This window comes from Crinia signifera, chromosome 1 (assembly GCF_055691185.1).
Source record: "Crinia signifera chromosome 1, ASM5569118v1, whole genome shotgun sequence".
Lineage (NCBI taxonomy): Eukaryota > Metazoa > Chordata > Amphibia > Anura > Myobatrachidae > Crinia > Crinia signifera.
Window position 1 is genome coordinate 111,307,178 of NC_139217.1, and position 17,931 is coordinate 111,325,108.

Here is a 17,931-nt window from a genome sequence, read left to right on the forward strand (position 1 = left end):
CTTAAATCTAACCATCATAATTTTGAAATAGATGTATGATCTTCTGCTCTGGGGGGAAAAGTGGTATTAGCGCACATTATATGTACTAATACCACTTCTCCCCAATGTTTGACTGCATGGTATAGGACACTGGCACAATGTGCTCCTGTCTTGCCCTGATGTGTGTGGCAATGTGAGATTGACAGCTGCACATGCCGTTGCCTCATTGACAGCCACTGTAGTTGCTGCTGGCTCCAGAGATCTTGGACATGTGTTCTGGAGCCGGCCAGGGGGAGGGACAGTGCATCAGTGTGAATTTACATTACTTGGGACCTACCGAAGCCCTTAGGACCCAGCACGTCAGCAGTACCGGTTATGGAAAACAGCCAACAGATATTAGTGTAGGGAGACTGCCATCACCTAACATTCCGTACAACTGGAGCCTAGACTCTGTGACATAGCAGAGGCCAGTAGAAGCCGAACACAACTTTTAACCACCTGCTTCACCATTAATCAACATATAACATGCAAGGACGTAGGAGGCAACTTGCCTCACCCCCTGGCATGCAGTCTGGCACTGCTGCACCAGGCTGAGTAGAGAAGTGGTCTTCCAGGGAGAAATCCAATGTTGGGAGCCAGGAATCTCAGCTGACTGCTCCAGGCTCTAAACAGGCCAGCCAGTTGGTCTGCTCCACATGCTATGCATCCTCCTAACCATCAAGCCTAAGCCCTCCCCCTGGAGTTGAAAAGCTATACCACCCACATGGTTACAAGGCTCTAAGTAGCATTAAACCCATGTCAGAATTCCTATGCCGGCATTGTTGTGTTGGCACACTTGAGTGTCCTCCTCCAGTCTCAAACCCGCTAAGCAATAGGTTTCATTATGTAAGTAGAACAGATGTTTCTGGATGTGAACGCCACATCGTAAACAGCTTTTCACTCCGTAGAATTAATTTTTTGCAGGCTCAAGTTGTACAGGAAATGAGCATGTGTGCATTTCTGCATATTGCCCCCGCCTTGTTTGTTGAGGGGAAAACCTCTGTGCAACAGAATTCAGTGCTAACAACACAGGGATCTATGGCCATGACTGTGTGGGGGTTAAAACACTTGAGTTACGTGAACACTAAAGCTTCAAATAAGTTAAAAAAGCAAGACAATCTGGTCAAAAGGTGGCAGGCAGCCAATATGTTTAAATGTGTCATCTACATGTAATGCACAAAAAAACCACCCAGAATTCAACTCTTGCCTTCCAGAGCCAAGTAAGACATATTTGCCTTGTAAATGTGTTCTATTTAAATACAATTTCCTTAAGTTCTCGTCATCCAGAAACTTATTCTACCCTCAAGACACCTAATGATTACTTTACCTGCATGAGAAATAACATTGGGATATAGCATGCAATCTACTATGTAACACAAGTTAGCAATTATTACAATCTAACCATATTTAGGGGTATATTCAATTGCTGTCGGAACTGCTGTCTTGTCTGAAAGACGGCAGTTTAAGACTTGAATAGGTTGGAAGCAGGGCCGCCACTAGGAATCATGGGGCCCAGGACTGATCTTCAGCCCCCTGCCCCCCCCAGTACCATTATGGCTGCCCCCCCCCCAGTACCATTAAATCCGTGTCCTTGGCGGCGCATCTCTTCGGGAGCACACAGTGCAGCCTGCAGAGCCCCTCTGTGTCCTTGGCTCAGCGCTCTGCAGGTTGCACTGTGTATTGTGTGTGCCTGGCTGGGGGCCGCTGGGTGGGGGGTGAAAAAGTGCTGCTGTAGCTGTGGGCAGCTGCCCAGGCCCCTCCAGAGGCCGGGGCCTGGGACAGCTGTACCCACAGCACCGCCCTGTCAGCGGCCCTGGTTGGAAGGGTTTCCGACCTATTCAATAAGGGCTGTTTTTTTCCGACAGGTTGGAATGCTTCAACCTGTTAGAAACCAGGTGGATTGGCGGAATAGCCCCCACAATCCACATGCTTTTGACGGAAACGCAGATAAATCTGGCAGGATTTGGTCTAGTTTCCGGCAATCTCAATCTGATTTTGAAAAAATCTGACTGAGGCAGGTAGGACGGCGCCAGATGAGCAGCAGCTCATCCAACATTGTCCTCCCACCAGGTCCCGCATCATTTACCTGTCCCCCCGCCAGGCTGGATGAGCAGCTCACCCAGCGAAGAGGGTGCAATCCCACCTCTGTCGGCACCGACCAGGTGAGCAGCAGCAAGTTGGATTTGGCTGCAAATGAATGTTGGAATGGATCCGACATAAATTGACTATACCCCTTTGTCTTACAAAGACTTACTACCATTGTGACCTCTCCTCTTCAGTCATTCAAACTTCATGATGATCTCCTCCTCTCTGAATACCCTGCCAGCTCTAATGGAGCAACATTCATAAGCTTCATTAAAGCTGCAACTTCTTTTTTTATATTTGTGATCATACTGAAAAATTCTATAATCTTAGGAGTCTTTTGTGCAAAAATTACTCCACCATAGCTTAAATCATTTTAATGTATAAATCTTTATTTAAAATTCCTTGATCAGAGTCAAAATTGTCATCTTTGGGCCGCAAATCTAAGCTCAAATACTAACATTAGAATTGCTTGGTCTGTGTACAAAGTCTACGCTTTATGTATTAATTAGTCTTTCTGTGATGGTTTTACAATTGTACCTGTCTGTATCACTAACTACTCATTTGTTTCCTATTCTTGTCTGAAATGTTATTTCTTCCCTAATGTGTGTATTTCAGGTGTGGAACACAATGTATAAATGGCAGCTCTCCTCAAAAATATTATAGGTTGTATATATTTTAAGTTATTTTGAATTTAGGGAAAACATAAACCACAAAGACGGGAATAAATTAACAGTAGGGAACAGAGATAGTAAAAGTAGATCAGGTCAATTTTGGTCAACAATAGCGTTTATAAACAGCATTATGATAAAGGATACTACATGAGTTAATGGAAAATACCCAAAGAGCCATTTACCTTGCAAGCTTTACCTAGAATAACCTCATCAGAGTTGGGTGGAGTGGAGAGTGGTTTGTAGTCTAAAAACAAGGTCATTTGTATAGATCTAAATACATGTATTAACAATGGCTAGGCCGCTAAAGTACTTACCACTTGCATGGCCGAGCTCCTGGGAGGATGCGGCTCTATTAACAGATGTGAAGGGTTCTGTCCAAAACTACGGATTTGAGCTTCCACACCCTTAAAAAGGGAAAGGTATATTAGGAAAAGGCTGCAATATACGAGATTCAGAATCATAACCTCCTAAATCCTACTACGTGCATCATATGCTATATATATGTACGTTTTGTACTTGGCACTGTTATTTATAGTGAGGTCATTTTAGAAGTACAAATATTATTTCCATGAGAAACATTGCAAAATATATCCATCCTGTTTGGTGATATTAAGCAGAAACAGGCAGTGCCACTACAATCAGGAACCCTGCGTTTTGGCTGATTATTAGCCCAAACATGAACAGCCTGCTTCACAGACTAACTACATCCTAATGTTAGAAAAACAAAAAGACCACAAAAATAAAGTATGATAATATTAATAAAAAGGAAAAAGCAACAACATACTTTTAACTCGTAATCACAAACTACAATAAGCCCTTGTCACATTTATGTATGTTGTCCGTGCTCATTATAATGGTTTCTTGGATAGCATTGGATTACTAATTTATCTAGGCCAAATACATATTACTTTCCACTCCCAAACTAATAGTGTTGTGTAATTGTACAAAAAAATCACATATATACAACCAATTACATAAATATCAGCAGTTACATTCGTTCCATGCAAAGAAAATGGCACTTTATGTCCTCATAGCTCATTACACTGGGTTTGTCCCTTCAAGTATGAGATATTTTGTTGAATCAGTGTGAGACTACGTATGTAGTGATCGGATTATGTGTCCTTGCACAACTCAAATAGTTTGTCTTTCATTTTAACCCTATGAGTGCCACGCTTGCGGTGAGGGAGATCTGCTCACAGTTTTTTTTGGGTTTTTTTGGAGCAATATTTATCAAAACTTCAATTAATTGACTTCAGATCATTTGCTGTCAATAACTAAAGTAATTCATAATCCTCGACTTCGACCATGGCATTTTTAGCAGATATTTTGCACATCTTTCACAGCAACGGTGGCAAGCAAAGGGGTTAAGCATGTTTCCTGCAAAGCTGCAGCAACACCTACATGAAATGTGCCCCTACTCCTAGCTGGAGCTGCAGGACTGCTACACGCAGCTATTTTTTAAAGGCCCTGTCGGTGCAATAGCCGGGACCAGTCACATGCTGTCATTTTGTAACTGTAGCTAGTGATTGGACGCAGCTTTCTTCTGGCCTTTGGCTGGGGCTGTTGACTTTTTTACTGCATGGTAATACAACTTTAAAGTATGTACATACGGGAAGACCACTTAAAAATGAGAGTTTAATATCAGATGCAAAGTTATTAAATGGAAATCTGGATCTGTATTTCACTCATTTGCGATGTGGAGGTATTTCAACAAAATGCCTGGGAATCAGGTGAGCAGCTTATGAACAGGACTCCTAGGACTCAATATTTTATTAAATATTACTCAGTATTTTACCAAATTGGAGTCTCAGAGTGCTGCTTAGTTTCTAGTATCTCAATTGAATTGCAAATACAATATTGTATATACATATACACACACACATATATATTCAAATATATAAACTAATATATATACAAATTGATTTACTAGGGTCAGAAGCAATCAAAATCAATAAGAGAGTCTGAAAATATAACCTAATTTATTAATTTGACATAAAAAACTTTTTGTAAAATATATTTAAAAAAATATATTTCAAAACAAATAATTAAAAAGAAAAAACCGACAAGGGTAGCAAATGCTCATCTTAGTTTGGGCAGGAGGCTAAGATCACCCAACACATTTCTTCTCTTTGACTTCATCAAGAGGACCACCTGCAGTAGCAAAGCACCAGACCAGCTAAATAGTTTATTGAGGAGTGCTGGCTCTGACATTATATAAATATATTCTGCTCGGCACTCCTCTACGTGGTGGGGTTGAGTTACCTTGCCCAGGTGCTCTCTTCATAGGGAAAATTGAGTCCACCCCCCCCCCCCATAGATATACTAGTCCCGGAGTGGAAATAGGATGCTTTATGCGGTCTACGCCGCTTCGGGTATACGGGTCTGTGGCCCTAAACGGCGTAGACCGCATAAGGCATCCTATTTCCACTTGTACTAGTCCCGGAGTGACACTTATTTTGGCTGCATATATCACACATTTAAAACAATTTTTTTTATATACTTAAATAGATATTTATCTAAATTTGTTTTCTTTGTTCATATTAGGTTTGGTCTTAGTTGATGTAGAGAAATGATGATATTGCTGGATTCTAGTCTGAAAGCACTATTTAGTGGGAGTCTGCTCCTTGAAAACACTGCACATATAGATGCAGTTAAGGTAAATACAAAGGTTTGTTACTTTTCCTCTACAGACACAACTTCAAAATTGCTTTTTTTGTGACTGTCTGATATAACTAAGGTTGTGAATTGTGAAATAAAAACAGACCAACTATAGCAGGAAGGGGCAAGATGTTGTGTATAGACATTTTATGGCCATTCTAATCCATAAAAGCTTTAGGACTGCTCGTATTTTGAAAATATCCATTAAACAGTTAATCTGTAATAAGAGGAACAAAAATAAAATGCATAATTAACCCACTAACTCATAACTTTCTGCAGGAATTGGAGAACTCTTAATACGACCACATGTACAGTACAGCTAATGCCAAGACTGAGTATTTTAATGAGACAGCCTCTCTCTAAACGCTAAGGGGGAGAGGAATGAAAATTAATTTACTAGCACTTATTCCGCACTCCTCTATTAACTTGACAATCAAGATATTATATAAAATACCATATCAATATCACCCGGTTTACATATGTGAGATGGCAGTTAATGACATCGACACCCAGAAGGGGTTCACATAGTCATTGATGTTAATGAATAAATATTCAGAGGTAAAATAATCTCACTATTCAACTGAGAATGTGAAAGAGTTAAATCATTTAACTACCATAGTCCTCATGGGCATGATTAAAGGAATGAATCTTCAATGCTGCCCATGTTGCTGAAAAAAAAAAAAAAGTTAGAACTATGGGTAAGAAGTATCAACCCCAAAAGAGGCTACATAGTGAAGTTTCCCATAGCAACCAATCCTATTCTACCTATTATTTTACAGAATTGGCTAAATAAATGCTAGTTGGAAAGTAGTTGATTGCTACGGGAAACTTCTCTGGGTGTCCTCTTTACAAGGTTTGATACACCTCCCCCTAATTTGCGCAACTGCTATTTTTTAGAACATAAAACTATAGGGCTCACTGAGTTTCATCCCCATGGTCTGCTCCTGTGTTCATAACCAAGCTTTTATATCATTAGTTAGTTGAGTTTGTTAGTTTACATCGCGGCTAGCAAGGTATTCCCATGCTATTGGCTGGTTTTACTCAATCCCAGCCCTGCCTTCTTTGGCTGTTAGCTAAGAGATACAAGAAAACACTGCGCTTGTTTGAGGAAGAATCAAATTAAAAAACCATGGGATATATAAGTTGTAACAATAATATTTATTAAAGAATATATTAAAAAAGACATAAAAGGAAAAAAGGAATGAATAAAAACTTTGCTCTCTGACACGGCAGAGAGATGCCCTAATACAGAACCTAAAGCCACGTGATTGCGGTCACATGGCTGCTGCATCATTACGGTCACGTGATCGCGGAAGCAGGCTGCAATATACCCCATATGTATATATAATTGATATAGAAATAGAATAATATGATTTACTCGTTGGTGATGCTATATAATAAGGATAACAATCCCACAATTGCTGAATATAGACATAAAAAGGCTGAGAACAATTGAACCTGGTTACCAGCTAATCTAAATAGATAAACATAGCGATCCCGTGACATATTACAAAGGTTACATGACCACATGAACAATTGAATATTTGTATTATATTAATGAAAGTCTGTCTCCATGATAACAGGTATTAGAAGAAACCATGGGATAAAGCTTTTGAATTGTTTTTGATGAAATGAAAGATAATAACCATGTCGTCTCACAGCTGCAATCAATCAGCAGCCATATTAAATATGGATCCAGTGGCAACAATGAATCACCTTAGTAAAAGCCAGTTTAACTGGCAAAACGCGTCAGTTGTGCCAGGTGTGCCAACCCTACCAGCCTCTCCTTGGTGTGCAGATACTCCACTACTCTTCGACCAAGGATTGTCCCGAACCAGACCACGTTCTTGTATTAACCCACCAGCTACATCTCTTTGTGCTGAAGAACTCCCTCCGGATAAAGATTGTCCACTCTAGGAACTCCTTGCTTCAATTGAGCCAACTACAAGTGAGATCTTCATATAGTGAGTATAATGGTTGGTATTCATTGCAGATCGCCAAGTGAATATCTCCCTCAGCAGTGAATACTGTACCAGCGATTTTGACTAGACAGCCAGCGATCTAGTCAAAATATTCTTGCCTGCAAACTTTTTTTTTCTAAGCGATATTATAGGATGATTTGTCTAGCCTTGACAGCGACCTTTACTAACCTTCTGAACAATTTTGACTATGTAGTCAAAATCGCTTAGAAGGATTGCTCCGTTTGTACACCCCTTAAGAGACATTACAAAATTAAGGGGAAAATTATAAGGTCAAACGGTCATCTTAGGAACGGGACTGCACCACATTATCAATTACCAATGTGAGAGACTGCTAAAACCACCACACAATTAATTCATGGTTACAGCAAAAGTTTTTATTCATTCATTTTTTAATTTATGTCTTTTTAATAAATATTATTAATATTTAAGTTGTAATATTATAAATATTACAACTTAAATATCTCATGGTATTTTAATTTGATCCTTCCTCAAAACAAGCACAGTGTTTTCTTGTGTCTGCAACTCCTTTGGCTCTTACACTGTCCTTGGTTCTCTGATCTAATGTAAAGTTTTCCAAGATTAATTTTAGAAGTGTCAAAAGCAGTAAAAAAAAAGTTGGAATCTGTGCCAGTCAATTCGCTTTGTTTATGTTCATTAAATACATATTACACTTAATGGACTGTTAGTGGTGAAAATATAGCTCTACCATCATAGGATAATGATTACAGATAGTTTCACTTTCTCACATTCTGTGCTTATACTTTATAAGAGTGCATTTTAAGAACTTTTAAGACTGATTATATTAAAATTCAACAAAGTCTTTGAGGTTATACAGGAAACCATTATTGTCTGAAGCTGAAATGAACAGCTTTTTCCATTAGTGTTTTCTAATATCTTATACATCCTACATATTTTAACTCTTTGTAAAAAAGACAGGCTAATGAAAAGTATGTAACGCTGCGCAACAATAAGACTCTCCAGTACCTAGGTTTGACACAGTTAAAAATAAAAACAACCTGCCTTGTTCTTGACTCTTACATCTGTTGGTTGACTGAAATATAATCCCGACTGCCAATCTGAGACAAACCAGCTAGTCAAAGCAGACACGAGCAACAGAAACAAATGTCACTCAATAACATTCAGAGGCAATGAGTTCATGGATTTCAAACATTATCTGTGTCTAAGTTTGATGCGCTTGTACAAAACACCTACTGCTTTGGCTACTGGATGCAAAATGATAATGAAACAAAAGAAAAGAAAAAAGAACAGCAGGATGGCAGGGAAGTATTGGGGATTTCAAATACATGCATCGTTTGATGGCAGCAATAGCAACTTTATGTTTAATTTGCGCCATCCTATTGTATTGTAGAGTGTTTGAATAATTTGGGGCCTTGTGTACAGTAAAGTTTTTAGGAACAAAATAAATAGGAGCAACTTTTTACCTGGATAGAACAAGGAGTTACTTTAATTTGCTCTTGCATGCAGAGTACTGGCTGCTTTTGCATGTAGCCCACAAATACTCATCTCCTAATTATTATTTAATTGTTTGCTTTACTCCGAATAACAGAAATAACTGGGGGTGGGTGGGTAGCACTAGCGGCAGTCGGCTCACACACTGCTTGGCTGTGCATGGTGTGACTTCAGAGAGATCATGCTGCACAGCCCCATGCCAGCCTGCCCCCTTCAGCCATGCCTGTCCGCTTCCATGGAGGACTGTGTAGTGCACTGGTGAAAGTGTGCCACACTTAGCAGAGTCTACCCTGCAGGAAAAAATGGTCTTAAGGGCACATCATGGCTTTGTTCTTTTGGTATGACAATGAGTCAGGGCTAGTTGTGATGAGATGGGAGTGTTACCAGTACTCCTGTCTGCTGGTGCCACTGTCCTGCACCACAATCTGCTGTTCTTACAACAGCAAGACAAGATGCCAGATGGTGCTGCTGAGTGCAGATTAGTGGACTATCCTGTGTGCGCAATTTTTCTTGGGGGGGGGGGGATGATTCTGGACTAAGAGAAAGACGTGTCAGTGATTGGGGTTTTTTTATTAGGAAAAGAGAGGGGGCAACATTATTTTAGTCATTTTGGGGTTCACATCACCCAAATAATCTGGGTTATTGCCGGGTCAACCCAGCTTGAGGTGCGGTGTGAAAGCACCAAACCTAATAATATGGGTCAACCAATCTAGCTCTTCACCACAGGTTATAAGAAGGGTTAAACCTGGGTGGCCCTGTGTATAATGGGCGACCCGAGATTAGTGTGAAAGGATCGGAACTGGGTCTGAGCCGGTTTTGCGATATGAAAGCGGTATTAGACTCCTACAGGAAAAGCTGGGTAGCAGGTTTCCTAAAGGATTTTACAAACATTCACAATACTATGAAGACTGATCGTGTTTATATTTGAAGGAAATGGATTAACAGGCCGCGTCTTGTGGTACTGGTCAGAATGAAAAAAATCTCTAACTTTGTATGTGAGAATTTACAGAAGAAAAATAAAGCTTTAAATATGGGGAGATTATCTTGTTTGCTACATAAAAGTAAACGAAAGCAGTAATTCTTATACAATGATAAAGAAAGGTTTACACCTAATTATACCATACTAAGGAAAAAATGCACAAATCAGTGTAAAGGGAACAGTAATAGCCGCACTGATTTCATAGCGGTGTGGGACGCTGGAGCCTCTCTCAGCACAACTGTTTCTTAATCTGTATTATATGACCTAAAAAAGAAATGTTCTTCCACAGAATCACAGATATAGGAGTACACCCATAAAAGTTAGTGTGTGGATGAAGTGACCACTCAAACGCTAGTATTTTTGGGATAGATTGTTTTTTTTTACAAATAATAAAATATAGGAGAACATACCTCTCTTAGTACAGGATCTGTTATGGAACTGAGATTGACAGCTCCTTCATAGGTCAAGTAATAGAACACATTTAGTGCTCGAACAGCTTCCGGACCCTGTTGCTTGTAGCCAAAAATAAGATCAATCCACTGGTGGAGCTGGCAAGATACAAACTCGCTTTCCAGGGCCTAAAATGAGAGTAGATGGACACTTATTAAGCATGCATAGATAAACCGATCTGGTGAAAACCATTTTAGACTACATACTTTGTTAGTTAAAAAATAAATAAAAAGGACAAACATTTTATTTCAAGTCTCCCTGTGTCAGGCAGCTTCTGGCATTGCCAAATCACTTATTGCAGTCACCGACTTGTGCAAGTACGACTGTACCAGAATGCTAGGTCACGCACATACACACAGGAACCGCCTATTCTCCTACATATGTTACTTTCAATCCCCATTAGTGGGGTCATATGAAATATTCTCTTGGTTTTCATAAAACTCTGTGCTTATACATATCAGGTAATGGATATTTATCTAATAATAAATAATGCACATACAACACATTCTGCTCAAATTTATTTTGCTGCCAGACTCAACAGAAAATTCACATTTTAATACAGGATTTTATTTTAATAAAATACTTGGAATGGAATTAAGCTTTTACTTTCTTCCTAGCTTTTGAATGAAAATATTTTATTTTCCATCTTCTGGCCTTTTCCGATACATGCACACAACACATTAATTAATTTATCAAACCTCTGACTTGGTCATTGATACAACAGTGTGGCAGGAGGAACAATGGACCTTCTGACATGATTATTTCTCTGCTATTAAGGGTCTGGAGACCATATAGGGAGTTATAGATAGCATATGTACCAAAATGGAGTCACGAGAATAACATCCTCCCATATAATATAATTTTGTTGTATGAACCCTGAAGGTCTGGTGAGCTCTACCCCTCTAATCAATGTTCCTGCATTTCATGTTTATGTGACTTTTAGTTTAAATAAAAAGTTCCTGTTTTTGGATCTATAAAAGGAGACGTTTTGGTTTAATTGTGGATATACTGTATGAGACAATTGACACATCAGATAAAAGGCTATACCACCCTGTTATGGCTATACACAAGTAATGAGACAATACCACATAACATTTTGAGGATTTTTTGTTTTTTACTTTGGACACTTTGGTATTAGATTATCATTATTTCACTTCCCAACGGATACCAGAAACATAATTCAGCGCTGCAATATATCCATTCTGTGTAATCTTTATATGTTTTCGGAATAGTCTGTGGTTTGACTATTTTCTGTGGATTTGGCAGCTGCAGAGTTATGAGGCGCCTGATTTCTGCTCTTCCACCTGCATAGAATTTTCTTCTGACAAACTAAACCTATAACTAGCAGCAGAATGCTGGGACATATAGAGAAGTATTCAATGTTTTTTGAGAGTCTGGCTCACCGCTCACTGTTCTGTGTCCCTGTGATCTCACTGAAGCGCTCGGCACTTTTTCTCATCTCCTCATTTCTGACTTCCTCAGTATTCAACGTGTGGCCAGCTCGCCGGCCCCTTTTGCGAACTTAGCATAATTCTGCGAGTTCAAATGGGAGTGCTGTAACTGGAGAGATCTGTTTTCTCCTGCTCTCCACGTGAGCTGGTCAGACTGGGATATTCCTGAGCAGGGTGTTCATCTCAGCAGCGTGTTCCTCGCATTTGTGGACTTGTATTTTTTTACAAAGGTTTAGAAAGGTTAATGTTTTGTTCAGTATTTATTTTACAACAAATGGCTGTGTGACTATTTTAATTGGGTTTGTACGGGTGTATTTTGTTCTGTTTGGCCTTTATCCTTGTGTTGTGCTTTTGGCATTGTTTCTTTGCCCTGTGTTTTTATTTAATTTATTTTATAATTGTTAGCGTGTTTAAAAGCCTGTTTGGGGGTTAGGTGAGGAAGAAGAGAGGAAGCATGGGAAATTACTAGGAGCATTCCAAAATGATTTCTTATTGGTTACCATTAAAATAACTTATTAAATTACAAATAAATTAATATAGAAGTACAGCATTATGGCATTTGCCATAAATACATTAGAGTACATTTTTTAAAATTTATAAGCCATAAAAAAACAAAAAAAAATAACAGCTTTAACAAAGATAACCCTACAGTTCACCTAAAAAAGATGCCGAGGGAAAAATGGAGAACATCTCTAAAAAAAGAAACCAGCAGGACTCGCAATTTGTGCATTGAATACACTTTTTGAGAGAGACACTAAAATCCCCATTGAACAGACATTGCGAATACCGGGGAGACGTGCAGGGTGAACTGAGTTAGCTTCGCAAAATATTTTTGGAGAAGCAACAGAGTTGAATACAGGGAAGCACAAAATATGAGAGAAAACTTCACTACTCTCAAAAAATCATGCACACTCACCGTTATTTACGGCAACATAGGAGCATTGAATACATGCCATAGTGTGACTACATATTGTATATCTCTATATGCATATTCTAGATAGATGCATATAGTATGGTAGACAATTATTCCTAAACTCATCTAAACTAGACTTTATCTTCCTCCTTTTAACATCTTCATAAAGTGCCTCTTAAAAAAGTCCAATGGTTAGAATGGCTAGCTGCCACTACTGATGAGAATAGGATTGTATAATCAATACAAAGTATAGATACCTATTCAACAAAAATGATGGACTCCGTTCATTAACAATGACTTAGAAACAGCCTTAGAGATGACACATAAAACAGCGATTGTGGTAATTTGTGGGTGGCACTAAACACAAAAGCCTTAAATATGTTCAAATTACAGCAGGCTGTTTGATTGTCACTGCAGTCAGATGTCACATTAATGTATGACAAACATTAAACCATACACTTAAATGGCAATTTATATCATTTAAATGTTTACTGCCAAAGCCTCTCATTACTCATTTAAATGTGCCTCTCTGACAGCTAATTTCAGCTAATTTTCAAAGATTCACTTAATTAGAACTTTCAATCAAACACTTTCATATCTTTAGCTTGCCAAAGTATCTGTGCTGCTCAAATAACAAAATACAATAATATATGTATACGCATCGAACCAAGCAATATGTATTTTTTCAAACTGAAATATAATTAAAAATACTGTTAAGTGAGCATACTGTATACATAAAATAATCAGGAACATTGAAATAGGAATGTCGTATTAGCTACACGGATAGTGCAGCCTTAACAATATATTGCTACCAAATGAACACTCCAACTGTAATACCTGAACATATTATAGTATATATCAGAAAATTTGATTAAAATAACATTTCATTTAATTTACAACCAGTGATAATCCAGCTGCATGATGCCTACCTGGGATAACCAGTCACATAAATCTACTCACAAAATTAAAAACTATAAAATTCAGTATTTAATCCTATTAAAAATTAATGCATGCACAACTGCTTAATAAGGGACAACCACTAGAGATCTCATAAGCGTTTCGCAAGCTATAAAAACAAGCGCAGAGCAGAAATAAAAGCAATGCAAATTCTCATGCTGGTTTATTCCTGTATAATATTAGGTTTTATTTATTTTTCTTCATTTGGTGAAGCACAGACCTTTGCTGTAAGGCTGCGGTTGTTAAATTGTGTTCACTAGAAAGTGTAAATTACATGCCTGAAGTTGATGTTCAACCTGAATCACAGAGCATAGTATTGAAGTAAAAAATGGGTACTTATGTATTATCTGGGCTCCCATGTTAAATGCACTCCAATTTTTCATACCCCTACTATCCAACTACGCATGGAGTTGATTTTATATAGTGTGGCGAGTGCAGCGAGTCACCGTGCCCGAAGCGTGGCGAGCCCCGCGAGGGGACGCGGTCTCATAAGAAAAACGGGAGCCCAGATATTACATAAGTACCAAAAAATGTAGTAGGAACAGGAGGAGCAGCTGGTTCAAGGGGGTTAGTAGGGGTGTCCAGAGTCCAAATTGTGTGGTTCTGACTGATGCATTTAATTGTACTGAGACAAAGTTGTCAGTAAGAACCACACAATTTGGACTCTGGACACCCCTACTAACCCCCTTGAACCAGCTGCTCCTCCTGTTACCCCACGCATCACCCCATATTGAGTCCGGAACCCCCAAACTGGATTACAAATCGGGTAACCACCTGCTCAAACTTTGGAGCCCATCCGAGAAATTAGGTATTCCATCTTTGCCCACCAGTGGATCGAATAACAAGGTCTCCAGCAGGACATAGGGACACCCCAACACCAGTCTAATCCGGATCAAACACCCCCCCACCCCACCTCCAACTTTGGGGAACACCAACATCCAACGAGAGGAGAGCACAACTTTGGAACAAGCGGGACTCATATAAGTATCCATTGTCCTTTTACTATATCTTCCTATTCTCCTAATAAGTGGTTAACTGTATGCCATTGAGTATAATATATTAAGTGCAACATTTATTTTTATATATTTTTAACTATTGTGTCATTATTTTATATGAATAATTAAATTAATTGTATTTTCATGTGATACCCAATTGATCATTTCATTTTTAATTTAAACATATTTAATTTATCTAATTTTTATATCATCAAACCCTGAGCGCTCCACAAACCCTTTTTCTTTTTCCACATATCCTGTTGTTAGGGGACTGAACCCCCCTCTGTGTGAGCAGCCCACTTAACAGCCCACCCCATTAGCGCCTTTATCACCTAGGGTGATTCCTTTTTCTCGTATGTATATGCCACTGCCTGTGTGTATAATGCCCGCATGTATATGCCGCTGCCTGTGTGTATAATGCCCGCATATATATGCCGCTGCCCCTGTGTATAATGTAATTTTTAAGTTGATAATTTTTATATGGCCCCCAAAGGATTTTAAAAATATCCAAATGGCCCTTGGTAGAAAAAAGGTTCCCCACCACTTACATAAATATAAATTTTTCTGGGTTGCAAAACATGTTTATTTTATAACCTATATGTTACAATTAATGTGTATTTGACACATAAGTGAACCTATTCACTTGCTTTTATATGTGGATGAATTACCTTTAACCCTTTGAAGTCCAAATTTTTGCATTCCAAACAGTCTGGTTTAAATGTTTAAATTATTTGTAATTAAATTTTTTCAAAAATGGTCTACAACTCTACACTGAATGTTGAATGATGTTAATGTTCTTATTTTGAAGTGGCTCACCATTGGATTTGCTACTAGCGCTAGGGCTGTTGAGACTGACTAGACGTTAGACTTGAATTTTGTATTTTGATGATGAACAATAGTTTTTTAATTGTAAGCTATCCTGGGGGTAAGGTCTCCTACTGCTCTTAGCTTGTTTCTATTTGTCAGCTAAGATGATATCTATTTTAATAATTGCTATAGAAAAATATGTAGTGGTTAAGGTTTCCAAATGCTCACAGTAAGTCTATTTCTTTTGTAACTGAAGTGATACAATAGACATGTATACTGGAAGTTTTGGATGGTCCGCATCTAAGCATATAATTTGTTTGCTATTCAATATTCTGGACTTTCTATTCTAAACTTAAGGCCCAAATGCACTGGGCAACTTTGAGCGCAATGCAGCTCAGTTTTGTTTGAGCCAAGTGAAGTGAAGCAGGGAAGAACGGTGGGCGCTGATGCTGTGTCATGCTATGGAAAGACGTCCACCTCTGGAAAAATTGGCAAAAACAGGCAAAAATCACTCCGTGTGTATGGACGAAGCGATTTTCAGCCCAACCAATTGTTTCTCTGTAAAAACTCTGATGAAAATGCTGAGGGAATATAGTTCTAAATTACAGTGTTTTTTTTATTGGGAAAAGAAATCAGCACAAAGGATATTCCAAATTGTGCAAATCAATTAATTACTGTTTAAGAAGAGTTTTGAGAACTGAAAATTCCAGTGTGGGGGAAGGTTATATACTGTATGCTGTAATGCTATGTAGTAATAGGGAGAGAAGACCATGTGACAAGGTCGGAACCATGAGCTGGAGCAAAAGCATTGGAGTTTAAGAGGCTGGTAAACTGTATTTCTAAACATATATTATGTTTGCATATAACATTTATGAAAAATGATGACGCTAGAGCATCCTTCGTCTGTAACAGCTACCGTAAATCTAATTTAAAACATATGCAGTGACAAACTACATATCTGACAGTAGTACGTTTTTCTTTGTTGTGGCAGTAAAACTACCACAGTTATTCGCTACGACCATTTTTAAAATTCTCTAAATTAAATATATATGTATACACACACACACACACACACACCTGGACTGGTGGGCCCTACTGCCTGTGGGGCCTCTTCTCCTCCAGGGATCAGGCTCCAGATCCAGACTGTGCCCTTAAATTATACATTTGTTGCCTTTTACTGCATAGGACTATGGTGTATTTCTACAATGCATTTCTGGTATTAATCAAAGGGCCCAGCACATGCACTTTCGACTGGTTGCTGGATGGGCAAACCAACCTGACAGTCAGTGGCGTAACTAGGCATAGGCAGCCCCAGCGGTCGCGGGGGGGAGCCGGCGCCACTGGGGCGCAGGAGGGTCACGGCTCTCTTGGAGCCGAAGGCTGTCCTGTGCAAGCTGCTGGGAGAAAGCTAAGGATGTACTGCTGAGCTGCCTGTAGGTGGCGCTGCAGCGCAGAGATCCTCGGCACTCAGGAAGCTCTTCTCTATGTGTCTACAACGCATGGGGCTGCCTGAGACACGAAGATTAACCTGCCTGGAATGGACAACTGACAGGTCTGTGTCCCTTGTTGTGGGTGCCAGCTGGAGGGGCATGGGCAGGGGGTGAAGAATGTGGGCACCATAAATGTATGCCGGTGGCCCAGTGAGCACTATGTTGTACTGGTAGCTGCAGTGGGAAGGGGGAGGGCTGGGTATGTGAAAACTGGGTGCCCTCCATTGCTTGTGGGGGTTATTTGTTTTAGTATTGGTGTTTGTATATATACTTTGTTTAAATGCTATGTGTGAGTGTGTGTGTGTTTTTGTCCTTTGTGTATACTATGTGTGTCTATAGCTTGTGTATATTTATAAATATGCTTTGTGTGTGTGTGTGTGTATGTATGGTATCTGTGCCTGTATGCCACGTGTGTGTATGTCCTTTGTGTCTATGGTATGTGTGCGTGTATGTCCTGTGTGTGTTTATGTGTATGGTATGTGCGCGTGTATGTCTTGTGTGTCTGTATGGTATGTGTGCTTGTATGTCTTGTGTGTGTGTGTGTGTGTGTGTGTATATGGTATGTGTGCGTGTATATCCTGTGTGTCTGCATGGTACGTGTGCGTGTATGTCCTGTGTGTCTGTATGGTATGTGTGCTTGTATGTCCTGTGTGTTTATATGGTATGTGTGCGTGTATATCCTGTGTGTCTGTATGGTATGTGTGCGTGTATGTCCTGTGTGTCTGTATGGTATGTGTGCTTGAATGTCCTGTGTGTGTCTATGGTATGTGTGCGTGTATGTCATGTGTGCCTGTACGGTATGTGTGCGATTACTGTATGTGTGCATGCATGTCCTGTGTGTATGTATGTATGTGCGTGTATGTGATGCATGTCTGTATGGTATATGTGCATGTAAGTCCTGTGTGTCTGTATGGTATGTGTGCGTGTATATCCTGTATGTATTAGAAACATTTCTGGGTAACGCAGGATCTCTCGACAATAAAATATGTGTATACACACACACAC

The 17,931-nt window shown here is 39.3% G+C and overlaps 1 protein-coding gene across 3 annotated transcripts in view; it reads right to left on the reverse strand.

Moving 5' to 3' along the window:
- Positions 1–17,931, reverse strand: part of LRBA (LPS responsive beige-like anchor protein) — a 544,849-nt gene that overhangs the window by 69,913 nt on the left and 457,005 nt on the right. For all 3 annotated transcript variants that reach the window (XM_083171504.1, XM_083171512.1, XM_083171520.1), the window contains 2 exons: positions 10,274–10,441; positions 3,089–3,178 (listed from right to left, as the gene is read on the reverse strand). In XM_083171504.1, the coding sequence (XP_083027630.1) occupies positions 3,089–3,178; positions 10,274–10,441 (258 nt within the window). The remainder of the gene's footprint in view (positions 1–3,088; positions 3,179–10,273; positions 10,442–17,931) is intronic.